We start from the raw sequence: 25,686 nt of genomic DNA, 5'->3' as shown, positions 1-25,686 counted from the left end.
CCCATGGAACCACTGAATTATTATATTAAAAAAATCACTCAGGTTCATCCATGTTATTGAGGGAAGGAAATCTGATACCCTTACTCAGTCTGGGTTCCAGATCTACCAATGTAGTTGACTTGTCATTGGCTCCTCAGCTCAAGAGTAGTTAGGAATAGGCAAGAAATTCCGGTGACTTTTTAAAAATCCATTTATAAACTGTAAATGAATAAATACACTTTTAGGTTAGAGGTAGCAGGGCATGCAATGTGTTGTACCTGAAGCTCATAGGTTGGTAGATGGAACAAAATCCCAAGCAGTTAGGTTCACAGGAAGTTCCTGCAGGTTAACGAAATTTGACTCAAGAGTTGATAAACTGGAGTCTGAGTTTCAAACACTGCAAAACATCTGGAAAGGATAAAGTTTCTCAGGCCCAAGAAGCTGTTACATTCTTGTGTAGATTTGATTAGCTTCCAGCCAAAACTCTCTGAGCGCTCAATATCAGAGGCAATGTCCAGAAAGTGATTGGATTACAGTGCAGTACAGAGCTGCTGCTTCCAAAATGATCTTGAGCAGGGTGATAAGTGATGGCTTGATTACCATGAAAGCAACCAGATGTTGTAATAATTTAAAAATATTTGAGACAGTTAGCAACTGTTCTAACACTGAAGTAAAAATGTTGAATAAATCAAAACATTCAATAATATAGATATTGCTAAAAACACCAGTTGGAAATATATAAAGGAATATAATTTGAGGAAAACAGTTAGAAAAAACTTATCTCTTATTCAATTTACCAAATCTAACAAAGAACAGGATCCAGGTAATGATTCTGTTGTTCTGGAAACCCAGCAAGACCATGCTTTGTGATTGTGTATGTGGAATCCATTGGTGAAAAGTAATAGTAAATGTAGCACTAATTGTCATTCTAAGTCCCAGAGTTCCACATTGGAAAGTGCATGAATAGGACTTTTTAAAAAAACAATATTTTACTTGACAAGGTTAACTCTTATTGCCCATCTCAAGGGTTCTTGAGAAGATGGTGGGGATCTGGGAATTTACCTTTTTGGAATGCTGCAGTCTTGGTGAGGGTACTCCCATAATGCTGTTGGAGAAGGTCTTCCAGAATTTGGAGCTAGTGAAAAAGAGAATTCAGCAAGATGGAGAAGGGTCTTGGCCCAAAACGTTGATTGTTTATTCATTTCCATTAATGCTGCCTGACCTGCTGAGTTCCGTCAGTGTGTGTGTTGCCTTGGAGTTCCAGCACCTGCAGACTTTCTTGTGTTTAAGATGTTTTCAAGATCTGATAATGTGCAGTTTGGTGCTGCAGGTGATGGCTTCCCATGCGCTTGTTATCTTTGTTCTTTGAGTAGTAGAATTTGTGGGTCTGGTAGGTGCTGTCTGGGGTAGCAGTGACTAGTTGTATTACATTTTGATGGAGCTTACAGGTGTTCAAATGGCTGAACATGAGCAATTCTGAAAGGAATCATCAGGGAATGGTGCAGGAACTGATCTCTTTCTCCTGAAGTTATTCAGAAATCTGTAATTTCTTTCTGAATAAATCCTTTGTTGTTCAGACAAACTGAAATCAACAACTTTGGTCTTGAATTGTCGAACTACTATATTTTTTTTACACACTGGAAGTTATCATATTACAGCAGGCAATTTTGAATGTGCATGGTATGTCATTTGGTTACATGAAGACTATAGAAGACCAAGGCAATTCTACACCTGATCTATTATATGTAGTTTTGGTCTCCCTGTTAGATGAATTGTATTTGTAATCACTGGAATTTGGAAGATTGAGAGGAGTCAAATTTCAGTTTCTGAAATATTGACAGATTGCACAGAGAGGGAGGGCAAATTGTTCTCCTGAAGAAGGAGATAAAGGGCATCATTGGGTATGAGGAGAGAAGGGGATAGTGAAAATATGGTCTGCTTTGAATACAGGTTTCCCCCGCTATCCAAAGGCAGAGCGTTCCTATGAAACCTTTCATGAGCTGAAATGTCGTAAAGTGAAGAAGCAATTACCATTAATTTATATGGAAAAAATTTTTGAGCGTTCCCAGACCCAAAAAATAATCTACCAAATCAAACCAAATAACACATAAAACCTAAAATAACATGAACATATAGTAAAAGCAGGAATGATATAAATACACAGCCTATATAAAGAAGAAATAATGTATGTACAGTGTAGTTTCACTTACCAGAATCGGGAAGACAGTGAGCACACTGGAAGGTTCACACATTTTTCTATCATACGGTTCTTTGTAAGCACTCAAAACATCCTGCAAACCTGCCCTAAACCTATGTGCCCTTTCAAAATTGAAGTCATACTTTTCTGCAATCATTGCAGCACTGTCAATCGTAGCGAAAATCTCACGCAGTTCAAAGCTATGGCGGCTTGATGCTGAGTGTTTGTTTTGCTAAGAGCAAAACAAAGGCTGAACGCTATTTTCGCTTTTCGCCACTCTCGCTGCTCGGGGTGCACGCTGCCTGTATAACGGCTCGCTGCAAAACAAACGCTGAACGCTATTTTCACTTTTTGCCTTTTTTTGTAAAAGCAAAAATCCTCTTTGGATTTCTTTCGGCTAGCAAAAACAGGTACTAATGTAGGTCTTTTGTAAAAGCAAAGTGTCGTAAAGTGAACTTTTGTAAAGCGGGGGATATATGTATATTGAATGAATGGATAGACTCAAAGGGCCAAATGGGCCTCTGCTGTGCAAAACACATAAAACGGCATATGGTGGAGTCTGGAACGATGGCAGAACTACTGGAAGAACTCAGCCGGTCAAGTGGAATCTGTGGACAGAGAATTGTATCTCTGTGTTGGATGAGCTGCTCAACTTTAGAATGATCTGTTCACTTTACCTTTGCAATGTTCTTTGAGAAATTCTGCTGAATTGAATGTTGTTCAAAACATTTAATTGTCAGAATTGTTGTAACAACAATAACTGTGATAGCCTTTCAACTTAAAATCCATAAAGAAATTTGGTAATAAAATTATTTAATTTCCAGTTATAACTTGAAAGACAACTGAATATCAATTTATTTATTTTATTTTCATTTAATTTAGAGGTTCAGAGCAGAATAGGCCCTTCTGGCCCTTCGAGCTGCTTGCCCAGTACATCTTTGATCTGTGGGATGAAGACGAGTATCCGGAGAAAGCACACACATTCCTTGGCAGGATGTACGAAAGCTCCTTACAGAGGATGCCGGCATCGGTCTCCGAACTCCAACACCTCAATCTGAAATAGAGTCACACTAACCGCTGCTCTGCCATGGTGTCACATGTTCACGGCACTCATGTTACCTTGGTTCCGTATATTTCACTCAGCTATCCTAGAAATGGAAGTAATTTCCATTCTAATCTAAATTAGAAGTGGAATTAATTAATTACATACTTTATCACATCATCTTGAAGAAAAAAAAGATCTTTTAATGTAATTCTTAATATTTTTATGGAACTTGAAATCTGCTTTGGGAATAATGAATACAGTTTTTCACGGACTAAATAATTAAAGCTCACAGTAAACACATGTTTTCCTGAAGACTTTTGAAGCAAATGGCAGATAAATACTTATGTGGAATTTAAAATTAGTCATTTGATGCTGATTTCCTGGTGAGCAGATTCTGATCGAATCAGTTACAAGCATCTTGTATCATACTTTTTAAAATCAAATTTATAAAGCTTGATAAAATAACTTTTGTTGTACAAATTCTCATAGCAGTTCCTGGAGAAACAGGACATAGAAGAGACCAGTGATGGTCACCAAGGGTGAAATCATTTTAGAGGCTGGAATAAACTATACAAACTCACGTAAGGTTGATCTAGTATTAAGGTAACTACTATTGGTATTATTATGTCTGAAAATACTGAGTTTATCTTTCAAAATAATACAGGGGCATATTTAATCTTAGATTGCGTGTATATAAAAACGTAGGTGAGCTTAAACATGAACATGTTGGGGATGCGTATGCGGTGTGCACAAATGCATGTTCAATTGCAAAATCTTAGTACAGTTCTGTTAATATAAATAGTCTGATTAAATAAAAATATTCTACCAATTATTGTACAAGTAAAAATGATTCATTTAAACTTCAATCTGCAGGTAGTTTAAAATTCCCATGTCTCTGAATATAAAATTATTTATACATGGCATTTCCTATCTTTGTTTTTGCCCATATTACTGGCTCATCAACATCATTCTGACCTGATTTTCTTTACAAACTATTAACACTTCTGGTGTGAAATCTTTTAAGCACACAGAGTTAGCATGTATTCAGTTCATACTTCAGATTTATCTACAGTAGATCTGATAGACAACTGTAAAATTGTACACAAGTTCCAAACTATTATTTGTGTTATATGAACCATCTTTGGATAAAGGACTAATGTATTTTAGTTCATTTATACAAAGTATTATTAAGTCAGTAATATTTGATTTCAGATATAAATACAAAAATCATTTTAAAGTATAGTATTTATTTGTTCTTAAAATGCATTCAAAATGTTTCCATTGCTTATCTTTCTGCTGTTTAACCTGTGAAGAGTTTTCAGGATTATTTACTTTATTTTAATGTATTCTTCAGCTTGTTAGTATAACATAAATAGAAACGGAGGGAATTTTATAATTGTAGAATTAGTCAGCTAAGGAGATAATGGATATACCTGTGTAAAGGTGATGGGTGAATAGACTTGGTACTAGCTGGAATATGGAAGGCAGAAATTTGGATCAGCTTAGGTGCGGAGGGAGCAATAAAAGTTACTTAACTGAAATATTAATTTGGTTTTCCTATCTGGCTATATTACCTTGTAGCTAGTCTTTAGCTTTCCTTTCTTCATTTCGGATTTTCAGATTTCCCTGAACCTTGACTTGGTATGAAGATGAAGTTGTACAGGTGTCATTCATTGAATTTTATGTCTTTAATTGAGATAGTAATTTCACACACACTCACACACACACACAAAAACTCTAAAATGCCGCCCTCTGCTGGTCAAAAAGCTTTTCACACTCTGGATTGCAATTTGTGGAATTGAGAATTATGCCAAAATTAAAATTTATAGGAAAAGAAATACTGCTGCTGAAAACTGGCAATTGTAGCCACTAACTGATAATCTTCGATTTGCCTCCCAATTTTTTTCAAAACAAAGAAACATATAAAGAACACACAATACTTTAAAGGTAGAGGAACCTGATTGTGGAGTATTTTTCTTATAACTGGGTGTCTGTAAATATTGTGTGCTCTTTTGTAACTGAACTAAAACCTTTGATAGACTCCAATAGATCATCATCATCTGGGTACTGAAACAGAAATGAGAAAAATACATTAAGTGAGTATTATTCATTTACAACAACCACGAATAGTTGTGCAGACTTAAGCTCAAAATTGTTAAACTGTGTGACTCGATGCTGTGAATTCAATCAGATAATGAAAATACCAGTTCCTATCTTTTCACATTCACTGATGGATGTCTGTGAATTTAATTCTGATGAACTTGTTGAGGCACTGAATGAGGTCAGAGGCAGAGACGTCACAATGGGAGTAAGATGGGGACTTATAGTGGCAGGCAACTGGTTGGTTAGGATAATTTTGGAGACTGATCAGAAATATTGTGCAAAGTGGTCACACTCCCTGTGTTCAGTTGCACCAAGAGACTGCATTGTGAGCATCTACGTAATTAAGTTCTAACAAGCACAAGTGAATTTCCAGTATTTCCACTTTTTTGTATATCTAATGAATCACTTCATGAATTTCAGGTTATCAAATAGGATTACCGTAAGTCAGTGATTTTGAAGAAACTCCTCTTACACAAGGCATATAAGATATAGGAACTCATACTTTTCAGCAGTACGTGATGGACTACAAATAAGCCGAAAGTCCCATTTTCATCAATTCTGATTCATTTTTCCATTGCCCAATTTCACCTCCTGAATGTTGTAAATATACGATTTCTATAAATATTTATGATTCGATTACCATTCCACTGTCACGTCCCTGTGCAAAGAATTCCCACACTGAGCTTTCCATCAGGGATTTCTTGTCATGGGTATCGACCAGCTGACTGACGCTGCGGTGCAGGGAAGTCTGAGAACTGGCGTGACTCAGCTGACTCCGGCTTGGCACATGTATCACTGACATGTTGCAGTTACTCATGTGAGATCTACGTTCTGAAATTTTGGTGTCCGTAAGCCCCTGTAAGTCAAAATATTAATGTTCATTAACGACTATCATTAGCGAGTAGTAAATAGATGTTTGTACTGTATAACATAGGTTCTGAGCCTGTAGTGTGTATGCTGAAAAAAAGTTTTATTTCACAACCTCAAACTCTTTTTCCCTATTTATGGCACATCATTATTACTTAATGAGGAACATACCAGATCAGATCAGTGCTTTCTTACACAATGTTATTATTTATTAATTATATATAAATACTGACAGCTAATCGAATGGAGGCTATTAATCTGTAAATTAATCTATTTATCTATTTTTCGGGAACAAAATCAGGCATGTTCTTCAATGAAATCTAAATCAAGGACAATTCCATCCAGGTAACATAACATACTGACTCAGTATCATTTAAAAATTGCTGGTGCACTCTGAGCTTCTGAGTATTAAGTGTTCAGATGTTGAACAGAGAGTTTCAAGTCAAAATACCTGAGCACAGAATTTGGCCAGTTATTGAGGGAAGGCTCCACCAATGGAAATGCAGTTTTTCACTAATTTAGGATTCCTTGTAGTACAGATGGATGCGAGTATTGGGACATCATGATAGCGTAGCTATTACCGCTCAGGGTGGCGCTAGGAGTTCAATTCCAATGCAGTCTTTAAGAAGTTTGTAAGTCCTTCCCGTGAGCACATGTGTTTCCTCCTGGTGCTCCAGTTTCCTCCCACATTCCAAAGACATACTGGTCATTGTAAAGGGTCCTCTGATTGGGTTAAGGGTTAAATAGGTGGGTTGCTAGGCAGCGCGGCTTGTTGGGGTAGAAAGGCCTGTTCGGTGCTGTATCTCCAAATAGATAAATGAATGAGTAAGCCAGAATTCTGAATATTTATGCGAAATTGCTCCTCAATCTTCTAAGACCGAGATAGTACAGGCTTTGTTGACCCAATCACTCCTCTTGCAAAAAATCTGCCATATCAAGAGTCAGCTTTGTAAACCTTTCATTACACTCCCTCTATGCCAAGCATGTCCATTCTTAGATAAGGAAACCGAACCTGCACATGGTGTGATCGTAGTGAGGCTCTACATAATTGCAACAAGAGATCTTTGCTTCTGTATTCAGAGTTTCTTGCAATGAAGGCCAACAAATCATTTGTCATTTTACAGCTGGCTGCACTTGCATGTATGTTCACTTTCATTGAAGGGTGTACAAGGACACCTAGACAACTTTTAACATTAAGATTCGAAAAGTATTGCATGTTTCCTTTTTTCTTACAGTTCTCTTATCCAAACCATTGCTATATATTGTGAATGGCTGCAAGGGCAAGCACTGACCCTGCAGTACCCCCTGAAAAAGAAACCCTTCTCTGTTTCCTACTGTCAACCAATTTTCTATTCATGTTGCTATTTTACCTTTACCATGTGGTTTAATTCTGTTCACAAATCTCTATAGCAGGACATTATCAAAGTCCTTCTGAAAATCAAAATACTCCACTTGAATTAGTTCTCCCTTAATTACTCAACCAATAGCATCCTCAAAGAAACTCTGGTCCCTTTCACAAATCCATGTTCATTGTCTCGTTCCAGTATTCTAGTCTTCAGCATTTCCCTGTGACTAATGTTAGTTTCACTGTTCTGTTGTTCTATGTTTTCACTCTCCTTTCATGATATTTACAAAGTACTGTTTCATTTGCAGGGACATTGACGATCGATCGGATCTTGGGAACTTAATGGCTCTCAGTCTCATTAACTTTGTGTCCTTCCTAACACTAATTCTTTTAATCCTCCTTTTCATTAAACTTTTGTTCTCCTGGCATTTCTGTGAAGTTATTTGCATCCTCTTCCAAGAAGACCAAATCAATTGTGCTCAGCAATTCACAGACTTTCCATGGACTCTGTCTGTAGTTCTTGCTGCCTCAGTAAAACAGCCAGCATATTTAAAAATCTCAGCCACCCTAGACATTTTCCCTTCTCCCCACTCCTGTCAGGCAGAAGACATCAAAGCGGGAAAGCACGAACCACCCAGGTTCAAGCAGAGCCTCTATCCCACTGTTATAAGAACAGTGCTTCCCAAATATAAGATAGACTCTTGACTACCAATCTACCTCTTGTAATCTTACACCATACTGTTTCTCTGCACTACAGTTTCTCTGTACTTTGACACTTAATTCTTCACTCTGTTTTTACTTTCTACTATCTGAAAAAAAAGAATTGATCTGTATGGATGGTATGCAAGGCAAGTTTTTCCACCGCTGCACGGTGCATGTGAAAATAATAAAACCAGTATACCTATTTACTGATGTGTTTAATTGTTCTGCACATTCTTTGTTCCCATTATAAATTCTCATATTTTTGAGTATAAGGGACTTGCATTTGCCTTTGTTAACCTTTGTCTTTTTATATACTTGTGGAAGCTTAGATAATTTATCCAGTATTCCTTACACATTTATTCTCAAACTCTATTAATGCTCTCTAAATCCATCCCTTTGTTCCTTTTTACTGAATTCTCAACTGCTCATAATGCTTAAACCTGCTACTTCTTATGACAACCTTTTACGGCTCCTCCCCAGATTTAATACCATTCTTAATTTCTTCTGTTCAGTATAGTTTGCATTGTTTTTCTTTTGATTTATTTGTACAAGAAAGGAATGTATAACAGTTATAATTCCAGCATCCTCTCCTTAAGAATTAACTATTGTCATATCTTTCACTGAAGCTCCCCAATTTATCACAACCAACACAATTCTCACAGCTCCTTTTTGATTCCGGATTCTGGTTTCATCCCTGGGTTACAAATGCCTGATTAATGGATGCCCCTATAAACAGACAAGTCTACAGTGTTATTACATTTAGAAGTTAGATGTATATGCATACATTCATTCCCATTAACAACAGAACACATTTCCCTTCTCTCTCCAATTTTAGCAATTGTTCTCTCATCAGTTTAATGCACTTTTGATTACTTTCACCACAGCATGTATTTTCTGACTCCTGAATAAAATTGACTAAAGAACATTGTAAAAACAGAACTTGTGGCGACCCAATTACTAGCACACTCGAACCGGCTGACAATTAGCCAGAGCCAGAGACAAAGATACATAGCCTCAAGGAGTTTCAGTTACGTGCCTCTCGAAGTATCGAGTGGGGGGAGACAGGCTTTAAAGCAAGACTGTGTTTTTGAAATAAACTTATTCCGTGGTTGCAGTTTATCGACTCCGTGTCGTAATTTCAGTGCTGCGCGTAGCACCCCGCTACATTGGTGACCCCGACGGTCCAACCGTTTTTTTGGACCGGAGATGGCAGACGCTGCATTTGTTAAAGCGGTTTCCTTGAAGCTGCCAGGCTTCTGGACGCTACGACCTCACCTATGGTTTCAGCAAGCAGAAGCCCAATTCCATGTTCGGCAAATAACCTCAGAGGACACCCGTTACTGCTACGTGGTGAGCTCCCTCGACCAGGACACAGCGGCCCAGGTCGCGGAGTTCGTACAGTCTCCCCCGGCGGACGGCAAGTACACGGAATTCAAAGCCCTGCTCATAACGACTTTCGGGCTCTCCCGCTGTGAGCGAGATGCCCGTTTACTGCACCTGGATGGTTTGGGAGACAGACCTCCATCGGCTTTAATGAATGAGATGTTGTCTCTGGCCGACGGACACACACCCTGCCTCATGTTTGAGCAGGCTTTCCTGGAGCAGCTGCCCGAGGACATACGCCTGCCGCTGTCCGACGCGGATTTCAGCGAACCCCGGAAGGTGGCAGCCCGGGCGGACGCGCTGTGGAACGCCAAGAAGGGGAGTGGGGCATCCATCTCACTGATCACCCAGCCACGCTCCCAGCAGCAAACCAGTTCAGGCCCGGCTGCAGAGCCCGCTAAACCCAGAGGCCGGGGTGTGGAGCCCAACGAGCAATGGTGTTTCTACCACCAGCGGTGGGGCGCAGATGCCCGCCATTGTCGCCCGCCCTGCCAGTTCCCGGGAAACGCCAGGGCCAGCCGTCGCTGATGGCTACGACGGCTGGCCATCGGGATAGCCTCCTGTATGTCTGGGACAAACAGTTGGGACGCCGGTTTTTGGTCGACACCGGTGCTGAGATCAGCGTCATACCTCCGACGAGTTACGACACCCGCAGCAGGGCGCCGGGTCCCCCCCTACGGGCCGCGAACGGCAGCACCATAAGGACTTATGGCACCCGTCCGGTGCAGCTACGGCTCGACTCCAGCAAGTTTACGTGGGACTTCACACTGGCCGCCGTAGCCCAACCGCTTCTGGGTGCGGATTTCTTGCGGGCTCACAGCCTACTGGTCGACCTGCCCAGGAAGAGACTGGTTCATGCCGAGACCTTTCAGACATTCCCCCTGGGTGCAGCTCAGTTGCCAGCCCCTCAGCTCGGCTCCATCACGCTGTCCGGCAACGACTTCACCAGGGTCCTGGCGGATTTCCCATCAGTTCTGGCACCGCAGTTCACGGCAGCCATGCCCCGACACGGTGTACAGCACCACATCCTGACCCAGGGACCACACCTCCATGCCCGCGCTCGGCGGCTTCCCCCGGACAAGCTCCGACTGGCGAAGGAGGAGTTCACGCGGATGGAGGAATTGGGGATAATTCGGTGGTCTGACAGCCCATGGGCCTCCCCCCTGCACATGGTGCCCAAGGCGACAGGGGGCTGGAGACCGTGCGGCGACTACCGCAGGCTGAACGAGGCTACAACACCGGACCGCTACCCTGTGCCGCACATTCAGGACTTTGCAGCCAACCTGCACGGCGCGCAGATCTTCTCCAAGGTAGACCTAATCCGCGGATACCATCAAATCCCGATGCATCCGGACGACATCCCCAAAATGGCTCTCATCACCCCGTTCGGCCTTTTCGAGTTCCTCCGCATGCCGTTCGGCCTGAAGAATGCCGCACAGACGTTCCAGCGGTTGATGGACGCGGTGGGACGCGACCTGGACTTGGCATTCATCTATTTGGACGACATCCTCATAGCCAGCAGCAGTCGTCAGGAGCATCTGTCCCACCTCCGACAGCTCTTTGCCCGGCTGAGTGACTACGGTCTAACGATCAACCTGGCCAAATGCCAGTTCGGGCTCGACACCATTGACTTCCTGGGCCACAGGATTACCACAGACGGGGCAACCCCTCTGCCCGCTAAGGTAGATGCGGTCCGCCATTTCCCCCGACCCACCACGGTCAAAGGCCTCCAGGAATTCGTAGGTATGGTCAATTTCTACCACCGCTTCCTCCCTTCAGCTGCCCGGATCATGCGCCCCCTGTTCGCCTTGCTGTCAGGTCCGGGCAAGGACATTACCTGGGACGAGGTGTCCGCCGCCGCTTTCATTCAAACGATGGATGCCTTGGCGAATGCCACGATGCTAGTGCACCCCAGAATGGACGTCCCTACCGCCCTCACGGTGGACGCATCTAACACGGCAGTCGGTGGGGTACTGGAGCAGCTCATCGCGGGCCGCTGGCAACCCCTGGCGTTTTTCAGCAAACACCTGCGGCCACCCGAGCTCAAATACAGTGCTTTCGACCGGGAGCTGTTGGCGCTATACCTGGCAATCCGGCATTTCAGGTACTTCTTAGAAGGTAGGCCCTTCACTGCGTTCACGGACTACAAACCGCTTACCTTTACATTCACAAAGGTGTCCGACCCCTGATCGTCCCGCCAGCAGCGCCATCTGTCCTACATCTCTGAATACACGACGGACGTCCGGCACGTCTCGGGTAAGGACAATGTCGTGGCGGATGCGCTCTCTCGCCCTAACATTCACGCCCTTTCCCAAGGGGTAGACTTTGAGGCACTGGCTGAGGCACAGTTGGCAGATGAGGAGATCCCGTGTTACAGAACCGCAGTCTCCGGTTTGCAGCTCCAGGACCTCCCCGTAGGCCCAGGTGAGAGGACCCTACTCTGTGACGTCGCCACCGGCCAGCCCCGTCCCGTCGTCCCGGCACCTTGGCGACGACGTGTGTTCGACTCCATTCATAACTTGGCCCACCCCTCCATCCGCACTACCGTCCGGATGGTCTCCAGCAGGTTCGTTTGGCACTGACTCCGCAAGCAGGTCCGTGACTGGGCCAGAACGTGCTTGCACTGCCAGACGGCCAAGGTGCAGCGACACACCAAGGCCCCGCCGCAGCAGTTCCACCCCACCCACCGGCGTTTCGACCACATTCATGTGGATATCGTGGGCCCCCTGCCAGTGTCACGCGGGGCGCGGCACCTCCTGACTATCGTGGACAGGTTCACAAGATGGCCAGAGGCGATCCCGCTCACCGACACCACCTCCGAATCTTGCGCCCAGGCGCTGATCGCCACCTGGGTGTCCCGCTTTGGTGTACCGGCCCACATTACCTCCGACAGAGGCGCCCAGTTCACCTCCAGCCTGTGGTCAGCGATGGCCAACCTGTTGGGGACTCAGCTGCACCACACCACTGCCTACCACCCACAGTCGAACGGACTGGTGGAGCGTTTCCACCGTCACCTGAAGTCGGCTCTCATGGCCCGCCTGCGAGGAGCTAACTGGGCGGACGAGCTTCCCTGGGTCCTACTCGGCATCCGCACGGCGCCCAAAGACGATCTGCACACTTCGTCGGCCGAGTTGGTGTACGGCGCACCCCTGGTCGTTCCCGGGGAGTTCATACCAGCCCCAAGGGGGCGAGAGGACGAACCCGCAGCAGTCCTGGGCAGACTACGTGAGAGGCTCGGTGCCCTGACCCCCGTACCCACTTCGCAGCATGGGCAGCACCCGACCTGTGTACCCAAAGACCTGCAGAACTGTAAGTTTGTGTTTGTACGACGGGGCGGGCATCGGCCACCGCTGCAACGGCCCTACGAGGGGCCGTTTACGGTGATCAGAAACGACGGGTCCACGTTCGTGCTGGACGTTGGGGGGAGAGAGGAGGTTTTCACGGTGGACCGACTCAAACCGGCCCACGTGGACTTGGCGCAACCGGTCGAGTTTCCGGCACCGCGGCGCAGAGGCCGACCTCCCAAACAAGGCCCGGCCCAGACTGTGGACATTGGGGGGTGTACCGCCGGTTCTGGGGGGGGGTTATGTGGCGACCCAATTACTAGCACACTCGAACCGGCTGACAATTAGCCAGAGCCAGAGACAAAGATACATAGCCTCAAGGAGTTTCAGTTACGTGCCTCTCGAAGTATCGAGTGGGGGGAGACAGGCTTTAAAGCAAGACTGTGTTTTTGAAATAAACTTATTCCGTGGTTGCAGTTTATCGACTCCGTGTCGTAATTTCAGCGCTGCGCGTAGCACCCCGCTACAAACTCATTTATTCCATGAGAATGTCCAGCAATTCACTTTCTACCTTAAATAGGAATTCTTTCATTTTCTCTTCCCTAAAAGATTGCACGTAGCGGGATTGTTAATTGACCACCTTCTCATTGCACAATATCTGATCTAAAGTTCCCTGATACCTCCTTAACCTAGTAGTCGAAACAAAAACATCCCTTGTCTTCGTCTTGATTTGTCTGCAACCTTAAACACAACTGACTACCCCATCCTCTGCCACTGATGTCTAGCTGGGTAACACAGCACTTGTTTGGATCAGTTTTAATCTCTACAGTTGTAATCAGAGAACTGCTGTCATTGCTTCCCTCCCTTCTTCCTGACTATTAGCTCCAGCATCCTCAATGGTCAAAACTTGGTCCTTGCATATCACTCATTTACATGCTGCACCTCAGCAACAATCTCTGATAATACAGTAATAGCTTCCACATTGGAAATAACTTGGATGATGTGTAGCTCAGTGGTTGATGATTGTGTTGAGTTGTTCTCCGACCTTGGCAATTCCCTTGCAAACGTTTCATCATCATGTGAGGAGACATCATCAGTACTCTGTTGATTGTGCTGTGTCCTCTGAATGCTTGGCCTTTAGCATACAAAAACCAAGCATTTGGAGGACACATGGTGACAAGACATTTGCAAGGAAATTGCCAAGGTCGGAGAACAACTCAACCTCACCAGTTTCCACATTTTCACTAACAAATTCTGAACCACATTTCCCGGTCACTGATATTCTACAGTAACAACTAAATCTGTCCCTGCCTAGGCTTTTCTGCTGCTGAAATCCTTGTTACTACTTAAAGGTGTCAGCAAGAATTATATGCTTCAGCACCTGGAGTGGAATTGTACCCACAACATTATGAGTCAAGTAAAATTGTGATCATTCAGGCAAGGCTGTTACCTAAATATTAATGTAGATCTGAGTAACATCATTTTCTTTGCTGCATTATAAACATAAGAAATCATTGACTTCAAGTAGCACTCATGCTCCGATACACAAACCTCATAAGCACCTTGTTTCATTACAATAATTACAATGAACTATCACAATTACTGTATCAGTGTGATTTAAAAGAACATTGACTTCATTTTAAATGCAATTCAATAATAATTGTTGCTATTCATTGTATGGGGAATTTGTTTATTTGTAATCTGGTACCCCATTTAGTGCTCTTCTGCAGAGCACTGGTTTGTAATGGTGCTCCTGGTCCTCTGGTCCAAACAGTCACAGGTACGTAGCCCCTCCCCTGACACTTGCTCAATGTGTCAGGAACTGGTTGTGAACCCCTGTCCTTCCCACTGCTGTGTTGGAAAACTGGCTCCAGGAATCTGTTGCAAACACTAGTCTTCTGACACTCCTGAAGGGAGGAGTCACTCACAGCATGAGCAGGCTGGGGTCAGCAGTGCAAGGATGCAGAGGTCAGGGCTGGAGTAGTGAGTGAGAGCCATTGTTAGGGATGAGCAATGGCCACTCTAACTTCTTCGTTGTTGCAAATTCTGTAGGAATCGCTAGTTGCTGAAGTCCTCCATGGCTGTAGATTACTGCAGGTTGGGCAGAGCTGTGCATCCAAAGAATTGGGGAGAGAGCAGAGAGTGTTGCTGGAAGACCATCAGCTCAGTTATAGATGCACTATAGTCTGCCTGCCCAAAATTTGTTCATCTTCCAGTACCATGAGATGTCCATTAGAGAATGCTGCCCCCTCGGTCTATAATCAACATTGGCCCCTGTCTCATCAGTCCAATTTCTCCTCTTTACTGGTTATCTCCTCTCTCTGCTCTTAATAATGATGCAGGGTTTCAACCGAAACTGTTGACAATCCCCCTCAAATGTTGTTTATACACAGTGCCATGCAAATGTTTGGGCACCCCTGGTCAAAATTTCTGTTACTGTGAATAGCTAAGCGAGTAAAAGATGACCTTTTTCCAAAAGGAATAAAGTTAAAGATGACACATTTCTTTAATATTTTAAGCAAGATTACTTTTTTTTATTTCCATCTTTTACAGTTTCAAAATAACAAAAAAGGAAAAGGGCCCAAAGCAAAAGTTTGGGCACCTTACATGATCAGTACTTAGTAACACCCCCTTTGGCAAGTATCACAGCTTGTAAACACTTTCTGTAGCCAGCTAAGAGTCTTTCAATTCTTGTTTGGGGGAATTTTCGCCCATTCTTCCTTGCAAAAGGCTTCTAGTTCTGTGAAATTCTTGGGCCGTCTTGCATGCACTGCTCTTGTGAGGTCTATCCACAGATTTTCGATGATGTTTAGGTCGGGGGACTGTGAGGGCCGTGGCAAAACCTTCAGCTTGCACCTCTCGAGGTAGTCCATTGTGGAGTTTGAGCTGTGTTTAGGATCATTATCCTGTTGTAGAAGCCATCCTCTTTTCATCTTCAGCTTTTTTACAGATGGTGTGATGTTTGCTTCCAGAAGTTGCTGGTATTTAATTGAATTCATTCTTCCCTCTAGCAGTGAAATGTTCCCCTTGCCACTGGCTGCAACACAAGCACAAAGCATGATCGATCCACCCCCGTGCTTAACAGTTGGAGAGGTGTTCTTTTCATGAAATTCTGCACCCTTTTTTCTCCAAACATACCTTTGCTCATTGCGGCCAAAAAGTTCTATTTTAACTTCATCAGGGCACAGGACTTGTTTCCAAAATGCATCAGGCTTGTTTAGATGTTCCTTTGCAAACTTCTGACACTGAATTTTGTAGTGAGGATGCAGGAGAGGTTTTCTTCTGATGACTCTTCCATGAAGGTCATATTTGTGCAGATGTCACTGCACAGTAGAACAGTGCACCAACACTCCAGAGTCTGTTAAATCTTCATGAAGGTCTTTTGCAGTCAAACAGGGGGTTTGATTTGCCTTTCTAGCAATCCTATGAGCAGTTCTTTTGGAAAGTTTTCTTGGTCTTCCAGACCTCAACTTAACTTCCACCGTTCCTGTTAACTGCCATTTCTTAATTACATTACGAACTGAGGAAACGGCTACCTGAAAATGCTTTGCTATCATCTTATAGCCTTCTCCTGCTTTGTGGGCATCATTTATTTTAATTTTCAGAGCGCTAGGCAGCTGCTTAGAGGAGCTCATGGCTGCTGACTGTTGGGACAAGGTTTGAGAAGTCAAGGTATTTGTAAAGCTTTGAAATTTGCATCACCTGGCCTTTCCTATGATTGTGAACAAGCCATAGCCCTAACAAGCGAATTAAGGTCTGAGACCTTGGTAAAAGTTATCTAAGAGCTCAAATCTCTTGGGTTGCCCAAACTTTCGCATGGTTCTCCTTTCCTTTTTTTCAGTCTAAAATTGTACAAAACAAAAATCATACACTAATCTTGCTTAAAATTTTGAAAAGAATATTTCATATTTATAACTTTTGGAGATCAGTTCATCTTCTACTCACTTAATATTCACAGAAACAGAAATTTTGACCAGGGGTGTCCAAACTCTCTCTCTCTCTCTTTCTCTCTCTCTCTCCCTCTCATGCTATCATGACCCATTTTTAGTACAAATTTCATTACTACTCTTCTTCTGGGGAACATAACCTGAGCACTAAGCAAAGTACCTGGGTAATTTATTTTGGTATTATCCAGTTTTAAACATTCCTTTCTGAAAATCTGGCAAATACTTTTAAGTAATGACAATTACTTTTAACAATAGTCTGAAAATAAATTATAGGTGCATTATATTAAAAAAGTAATGCAAGTAGTAACACTGCAGGTTGAAAAAGCCACACACTGAGACATACCTCGAAACACATTGTGTAACTCTTCAATGTGACAGAACTTGAAGCATCGGAGGTTGCTGCAACGGCATCAAACTGAAAAGAAACGATTTAACAGCTACATTTAACATAGTTTATATAATCATGAGATGTTGTAGTTAGTAAGTGTGAACTCTGACAAATTATCCTTCCATTGGTCGAAAACCTTGAATTCTTAACGTATATACTGTATTTATCTTCTTAGACAATCTCTTGTGATCAAAGATAACTTTTTTCCAATCCAGTTCTATGGGGTTGAAGGCAGCCAGAGGCCGAGTTGGGATCCATGTACTCAGACACTGGTGGAGCAGGAGGAGGTACCTGATGGGTCAGGTAGATAAGTTTTTTTGGGAAATCCAATCACAAACAAGAGAAAGTCTGCAGAGGCTTGAAATCCAAAGCAACACACACAACATGCTGGAGGAACTCATCAGATCAGGCAGCATCTATGGAAAAGAGTATAGTTGACGTTTTAGGCCGAGACCCTCCTGAAGGATCTCAGCCTGAAACGTTGACTGTACTCTTTTCCATAGATGCTGCCTGGCTTGCTGAGATCCTCCATCATTTTGTGTGTGTAGCTAAGTTCTTTGGGAGGTATTTTAGGCATCTTCATTGGGCCTCACACACAAAATGCTGAATAAGCTCAGCAAGTCAATCAGCATCAATGAAAGGGAATAAATTATTCATGTATTGGGCCAAGATATTTATTAGGCCCGGGCATCTATGAACAATGCATGGATGCAAGGTTCTCAATGCCTTCCTAAATGTTCTTTCTCCATTTAGAAGGAGATGTATTCTTATGATTTGCTGACTATCTTACATCTTACCAAGGAGGATTTAAGATGATCCTTGAATCTTTTATCAGAATCAGAATGTTTTATTTCACTGATGTATGTTGTGAAATTTGTCGTTTACACAATTCAAGGTTGTTTAATGCCATTTCCAGTATGTAAGTGTAAAGGAGTATGAATCTGGTGGTCCTGCTGTAGATGCTACGTAGCTTCCTGCTTAATGGGAGTGGGACAAACAGTCCATGAGCAGAGTGGGTGGGATCCTTAATGATGTTACTGGCCCTTTTCTAGCACCCTGATGGTGGTTAGGCTGGTGCCAGTCATGCGTTGGGCAATTTTTGACTACCTGTTGTAGAGCCTTCCTGTCTACCACCATGCAGTGACACAGCATGTTAGGATGCCCTCTACTGTGCCTCTGTAGAATGATGTGAGCATAGATGTGCATAGTCCAGCTCTCTTCAGCCTCCTCAGAAAGTAAAGGCATTGGTGAGCTTTCCTGATTGTATAGGATGTGTTCTGGGACCATGAGAGGTTGTGTGAGGTGTGCCCTCCCAGGCGTTTGAAACTGCTGTGCTGCCGATGTAAAGAGAGTTGAGTGGTGAGAGTACTCTTGAAGTCAATAACCATCTCCTTTGTCTTGGTGACATTGAGAAAGAAGGTATTTGCATAAAATTACTATAAAATAAATAAATACTGCAAAAGAGGAATAGTGAGGTATTGTTAATGGACCCTTCAGAAATCTGATGATGGAGGGGAATGATACTGTTCCTAAAACATTAAGTGTAGGTCTTCAGGCTCCTGTACCTCCTCCCTGAGAAGAGTGGATGTCCTGACTTAATGATAGATGCTTCCTTCTTGAGGCACTGCTTTTTGAAGATGTCCTTAATGGATGGCATGTCTTCTTTGTGATTGCATCAAGGTGTTGGGCCCAAGATAAATCTTCTGAGATGTTGACGCCCAGGAACTTGAAGTTGCTTACCTTTTCCATCCCTGAGCCTTCAGTGTTCTCCCGACTTCCCCTTTGTGAAGGACACAGCCAATTCCTGGGTTTTGCTATCACTGCGTGCAAAGTAGTTATTGCGACACCATTCAGCCAGCCAATCTACCTTGCTCCTGTTACCTCTTCACTCATTTTGATATTTTGCCAACAACAGGTTGTGTCATCGGTGAATTTATAGGTGGTTGAGCTGTGCCTCGCCACACAGTCATGAGTGTATAGAGCGTAGCGCAGTGGGCTAAGCCTGTGTTGACAATCAGAGGCAAGGAAATTTTATTTCCGATCCACATTGATTAGGATCTCCTGATAAGAAGAAAAGGATCCAGCTGTAGAAGGAGATACAAGTTTTGAAGCTTGTTGTTTAGTAATGAAGCTAGATGTGAACTTTGCTAGTTTTAAGGATTTGATTTTAAATACTTTTCTCACACAGCCAAAGCACTGAAGATGAAGGTAAGTATCCACTTGCATGGAGACAAGTGAATCTGAGAAACCACATAATCTTAAAGGGATTTCTTGGAATCTCGTTCTCTAACTGTACACACAAATGCTGGTAATACTTCCAATTTGGTCAATTTTAAATATTGTTGAAATGCATTATTGCTAGAGATGGAATGGAAAAAAAACATTTTTTCTCTCTCTCTTCCATTGTCAATGCCTTTTGTGCATACTTTGAAAAGGGGAATAGCTCTACATCCATGTATCCTGTGACCCTGTGATCTTTGTTCCAGAGGCTGATATCAGAATGTCCTTCAAAAGCGTGCACCTTCGCAAGGTGTTAAGATCTGGCAGTGTATCTGGTAGGATACTGAAACTCAGTGCCGACCAACTGACTTGAGTGTTTAAGGACAACTTTAGCCTCTTACTGCTGCAGTCAGAGATTTTGACCTGCTTCAAAATCATACCAGAGCCCCGGGAAAAAAAGGCCTCAATGCCTATCGATCGGTAGCACCCATTCTAACATGATGAAATGTGTTGAGAGGTTGGTCATGGCAACAATTAATTCTTGCCTGAGCAATGACCTAGGCCTACTGTGACTGTTCTATCTCCACAACAGATCACAATTTCACTGGCTCTCCACTCAGCTTTGGAGCACATAAACAATAGTAAACATACTCTAAGGCTGCTCTTTATCGATTACAGCTCAGATTTCAACACCATCATCCACTCACTACTAATCAACATGCTTCAAAACCTGGGTTTCTGTACCACCCTCCACAACTGGATTCTAATCTCCCTTAAGGGGAGCTCACAGCCAGTACAGATTGGTAATAACATTTCCTCCTTACTTACAATTAACACTGATGCGCCTCAAGAATGCATGCTTAGCCCACTGATTTCTTCCTCCTACACTTACGACTGTGTGGCCAGGCACAGCTCAAATGCCATCTATAAGTTCATCGATGACACCACTGTTGTCGGTAGAATATCAGATAGTTTTGAGAAGGTTTACAGGAGTGAAATAGATCAGCTAGTAGACTGGTATTGCAACAACAACCTCCCAGGACCAAGAACTTGATTGTGGACTTCAGGAAGGGGAAGTTGAGAGATCATACACCAATCCTCATTGAGGGGTCAGTGGTGGAAAAGGTGAGTAGCTTCCAGTTCCTGGGTCTCAGAGGATGTATCATGTGTCCAACACACCGATGTAATCAAAAAGAAAGTAGGCTGGTGGATCATAGTTACTGTTGTAAAACTCTGGTCAACACAGAGGTGCCGAACTAATGCACAATCAACAAAGTTGCGAATATTAAAAACTTAGTAAAAATTCTACTCCAATACAAAAGTTGATACATCATTGTAAAATCGTTAATGCTAAAAATAAAACTTTTTTAATATTCTGTGCTCATTTCCTATATTACTTTCTTAAAATTCCTGAGAGATTTACCCTTTCTAAAGATGCTTGTTCCATTAAAATAATACTTTATGATATTTCACTGGAATTCAATAAAAATGTTTAGAAAAAAAGTTATATATGTAAGGTAGACAGCACACCTTACAGAATAGACAGAATAAGGTAGACAGAATTTATTAAGGATGCTTGTAAAGATGTTGAAGGAAGGATTACAGATAAATTGATTTTGATATTAGTGGGAAAAAGTCAATATGTTACCTCAGATTTTAGACTAAACTGCAAATGAAACTTTAAAAGAAATGCAACAGAAATCATGTCTCTGAAGTTATAACAGTAAAGAGGAAGCTCTGAGTAAATTTATTTCCATTAATATAAAGAAGGTTTTCTTTAAAAAGACTATTTTCTTTTTTGTCACAGTTAGTGAGGTTTGCTTTTTTTGAACAGCACATACTTTTAATAGCTGTTGGTTGTTACTAAAAGTTAAATTGCAGAACCAGCACACCCTGGTGGCCAAAAGAGTAAAAACATGGTCTTAGAAAATGAAAATAATATCACAGGCTCTAATGTTTGATGAGTGAGTAACCTGATCCTGGCTGTGGTAGCATTAGGACTATATTTGATGTAACTGCCTCAAGTCTCTTCAGAGATACTCTGTTCTTACCTCTAGTGTCACTCATTAACCTAACAAAACGTTTACTTTATCAGCATCTTATCTGCACAGCACTCACAGAGATAATTCTAACAGAGATAATCCCTTTGTCCGAACCACCCTTTCTCCATCTTTCCTGCAATTTAAAACCAATTTGTTTTCTCTCTCTCTCCTAATTCGATCAAAAAATCTTCAACCTGAGAAGTTAACCATTTTCATATCAATAGATGCTACCTCACCAATAGAGTGTTTCCAACTTTTCCATTTTTATTTAAAAAAAATTAAATTCCCTCTTGTTTGTTCAGTATTTGCACCCAAAATGAAGTTTTACCATTTGACAATGACCCACTTAAATCGGGCATAATCTACAATTTCTTAGGCAGTCCTCTGGCATTGATGATGTCTTGTTTTCAATACAATTCATTGATAATTGATGATTCCTATGTAGGATTGACAGAAGCTGCCACAGAGAACCTAACTATAGGTGAGAGACTTGATTGGGATTTATTTTGTTGCTTGGGCTTTTTTTTGTTTATAGAGAGATTAAATGATTGGCGCTTTCCTGAATTCTTGCCTCGTCTTGGGCCAAAGATTTCCCTGGGACAGTGAGAATTTTACATTTCTCCCAGAGGTCTTGAAAAAATGTAGTACGAGGAAGTGAAGGGTTTTGTAAACACATTGACTGTGTCTTGTACGATTTATGAAACATAAGCAGCAATTGACTAAAGTTACTATAATAGAACTTCCTTTCCCTGCACCTACTAACAACAGAAAGGACAAAAGCAGTAATGTTATGGGGTAACTCCAAGTCATACACACTCATGACTTAGACAAAAATTCTCACTCCATCATCATCATCATTCTGTAAATAGTCCTAGAATTGCTTACCTAACATCTTGCAAGATTGACGACTGCAGTGTTTAAAGGGAAAGCTCACTTGCAACTTTTCAAATTAACTAGGCATGGATAACTATTATGATTTTGTTAGCATATTCCTGAATCTTATGCCTTATAATTTCTAAATGATAATAAAGGAAGACGAGTAACTATCTTACCATGAAGGATTCATTAGGTAGATTAGTCCTCTTCTTTAATGGAATTAAAGGTGGCCTTTCTCGTTTGTATGGTTGTTTATTTACTGCCTTTTGTAGTAGGATGGACAAGAAAATAGCTACACACATCAACCCAAGAATTGCCATTAGTATAATGAACCACAGTTCATGGTAGAATGGAATGTTCGATTGTGGCACTCCTGTCTTATCATCAACAGTGGGCAGTATAGGACCTTGAAAACAAGAAAATATCACATTAACTCAAAATCAAACTATTATCAGTTAACTCTATTTAGACAACTGAAGAATAATATGCATGCATATATTATTCTTCTGCATTTTTGCACATTCTAGGCCATCTTTTTCAGTTAACTGATAAGCACTGATAATTAGAAATTTAGTATCTGTACTATTCAAGAACAAGACTATTTACAAGGCTTCGTATCTGGATCATAGAACTTAGAACATAGAAACCTGCAGCACATTACAGGCCCTTCAGCCCACAACTTTGTGCCGACCATGTAACCTACTCTAGAAACTACTTCTGGCACTTTGAGCCACTCCACCACACAACTCTCGATTTAATCCTAACCTCATTACAGGACAATTTACAATGACAAATTAACTTACCAACTGGTATGTATTTGGACTGTGGGAGGAAATTGGAGCAGCCAGAGGCAAGCCATGCGGTCAGGGGGAAAACGTATAAACTCCTTACAGACAGTGGTGGGAATTGAACCTGAGTCACTGGGACTGTAAAGCATTGTACTTTATGTGTAAGTCCTTGAGTAAACTCCATGGATACTAATATGTACTTAATCTTAAACCAAAACAAAGTTGTTACTGAAATGGTTATCACTGAAATGGCAACTGTAAATTGGCTGCTACACAATTTGACATTCAGATCAGATTTTAAAATGGTGCAGTATATTTGCCTCAAAGCAGACCAAGAACCAAGTTTAAAATAGGGTTGCATTTTAGAAAATTATTCCAAGTGAAACTGGTAATATTAGATATATTTGGAATGTAGATCATGGTAGTAATTGACAGTAGTTTATTTTATATATGTATATTTTACTATGCTTCATGCAATATAAGTATTACTTCAGATTGTTTTAAAGATCCATAAAACCATTTGAAAAACATATGTGTGACTGTGTGTGTGTCTGTGAGTGAGTGAGTGCAAGCATCCCTGTATTAAACAAATACAAACACATACTCACCTACATCTGTAGCTGGATTTAAGTTGATGATCGGTGTACTAGTACTTCCCATTTCTGCCATGGACAAAATATGGAAGAGACTAGCTTCAACAAATACTAATAAGATATTACAATTCCACTTAATCTCAAGGTTTCATGTACAGGTTTACTAAATCAACAACAAAATAAAGCATTTCTGTGTTGCAAAAATAGAAGTTATAAGTACATGCAAAAACACCCAGTGTTTGTGCCAGGAATCAAATTTTAAACGTGATAACACTTAACATTCTATGATATTCAAAAATACTTAAGCTCAAGCATTCAGTCGTGGTAAAACAATAAAACAAATAGATTGATATAAACACTGTATTAGAATTTGCATGAAACACCTGAAGTTAGACCAATAAGCATGCATGATAGTTACAATGTGAAAATTAGTAGGCTCATACTAAATTCTGCAGCTGAAAAACAAGGACAGCAATTAAATGCTTGTGTTGGATGGGGCTGAGAGTTTTATCTGTTGTTCTGGTTATGCTCATGGGAAGAATTGAGTATTCCATTGTCAACAAGAGGTGTCATACCTATTGACTTCTTAGAGCTTTCTCATCATATACAGGTACAGGCAGGACCTGGAATGAAACACCAACATGATTGCTTGCCTACTAATAAACATTATGAATGGTGGAAAGCCTTTGAAGAGCAGGAGTTAGAGTTGCAGAATAAGTCATCTCCATTCAGTCTAGTATCTGTCATCATGATACTTATTCCTGAGATGGAGGGAGTAGGGTGGGATAGGGTATGGTTTATGAAGAGAGATTAAGCAGAATAGGCCTAAATACATCAATGTTTAGAAGATTTAAAAAAATTCGAAGTTCGGAAGTTCAAAAGTAAATTTATTATCATAGTACATATAAGTCACTATATACAACCTTGAGATTTATTTTCTGTGCACATACACAATAAATCCATAATTGAATAATAACCATAGTAGAATCAATGAAAGACCATACCAACATGGCTGTTCAACTAGTGTACAAAAGATAACAAATTGTGCAAATACAATAAGAAACAAGAACATGAAATGAAGAGTACTTGAAAGTGATTCCATAGGTTGTGGGAACAGTTCAATGATGGGGCAAGTGAAGTTGAGTGAACGTATCCCAATGATTCAAGAGTCCTATGGTAGAGGGGTAACAACTGTTCCTGAATCTGATGATGCAAGTCCTAAGGCCTTCTTCCTCGTGGATGCTGTGAGAAGAGAGCATAATCCTAGGTGGTGGGGATCCCTGATGATGGATGCTGCCTTCCTATGACAATGCTTTACGTAGATGTACTCAATGGTGTGGATGACTTTACCCATAACGTATTGGGCTGTTCGTATGATTTTCCATTCAGGGGCATTGGTGTTTCCATATCAGGCCATGATGCAGCCAGTCAACATACTCTCCACCACACATCTATAGAAGTTTGTCAAAGTTTTAGATTTCATGCTGAATCTTTGCAAACTCCTAAGGAAGTAGAGGCACTGTCATGCCTTTTTCATAATTGCACTTGCGTACTGGGCCCAGTTCAGATCCTATGAAATGATAACACTGAGGAATTTGAAGTTGCTGACCCTCTCCACCACTGATCCTCTGACGAGGAGTGGCTCATAGATCTCTGGTTTCCTCCTTCTGAAGTCAATTAGATCCTTGCTCTTGCTGACATTGTGTGAGAAGTTGTTGCTGTGGCACTACTTTCAATCTCCCTCCTGAATGCTGATTCACCACCACGTTGATTTGTCCTATGATAGCAGGGTCATCAGCAATCTTGAATACAGCATTGGAGCTATGCTTAGCCACACAGTCATAAGTGTAAAGCGAGTAGAACAGGGAGCTAAGCACACAACCTTATGGTGCACCTTTGCTGATGGAGATTGTGGAGGAGATGTTGT

General features: G+C 41.8%; 1 protein-coding gene across 1 annotated transcript in view; it reads right to left on the bottom strand.

Moving 5' to 3' along the window:
• Window positions 1–4,577: 4,577 nt before the first annotated feature.
• LOC140730437 (usherin) overlaps window positions 4,578–25,686 on the bottom strand; it is a 37,110-nt gene continuing 16,001 nt past the window's right edge. Inside the window, exons 4-8 of the mRNA XM_073050840.1 lie at window positions 23,775–23,828; window positions 22,555–22,784; window positions 17,196–17,267; window positions 5,965–6,180; window positions 4,578–5,288 (exon numbers count right to left, since the gene is read on the bottom strand). Coding sequence (XP_072906941.1) covers window positions 5,199–5,288; window positions 5,965–6,180; window positions 17,196–17,267; window positions 22,555–22,784; window positions 23,775–23,826 — 660 coding nt within the window. The 5' untranslated portion in view covers window positions 23,827–23,828 and the 3' untranslated portion in view covers window positions 4,578–5,198. The remainder of the gene's footprint in view (window positions 5,289–5,964; window positions 6,181–17,195; window positions 17,268–22,554; window positions 22,785–23,774; window positions 23,829–25,686) is intronic.

The sequence above is a fragment of the Hemitrygon akajei genome, chromosome 7 (assembly GCF_048418815.1).
Source record: "Hemitrygon akajei chromosome 7, sHemAka1.3, whole genome shotgun sequence".
Lineage (NCBI taxonomy): Eukaryota > Metazoa > Chordata > Chondrichthyes > Myliobatiformes > Dasyatidae > Hemitrygon > Hemitrygon akajei.
The sequence above is the reverse complement of the archived record's forward strand: the minus strand, read 5'-3'. Positions and strand labels throughout refer to the sequence as shown.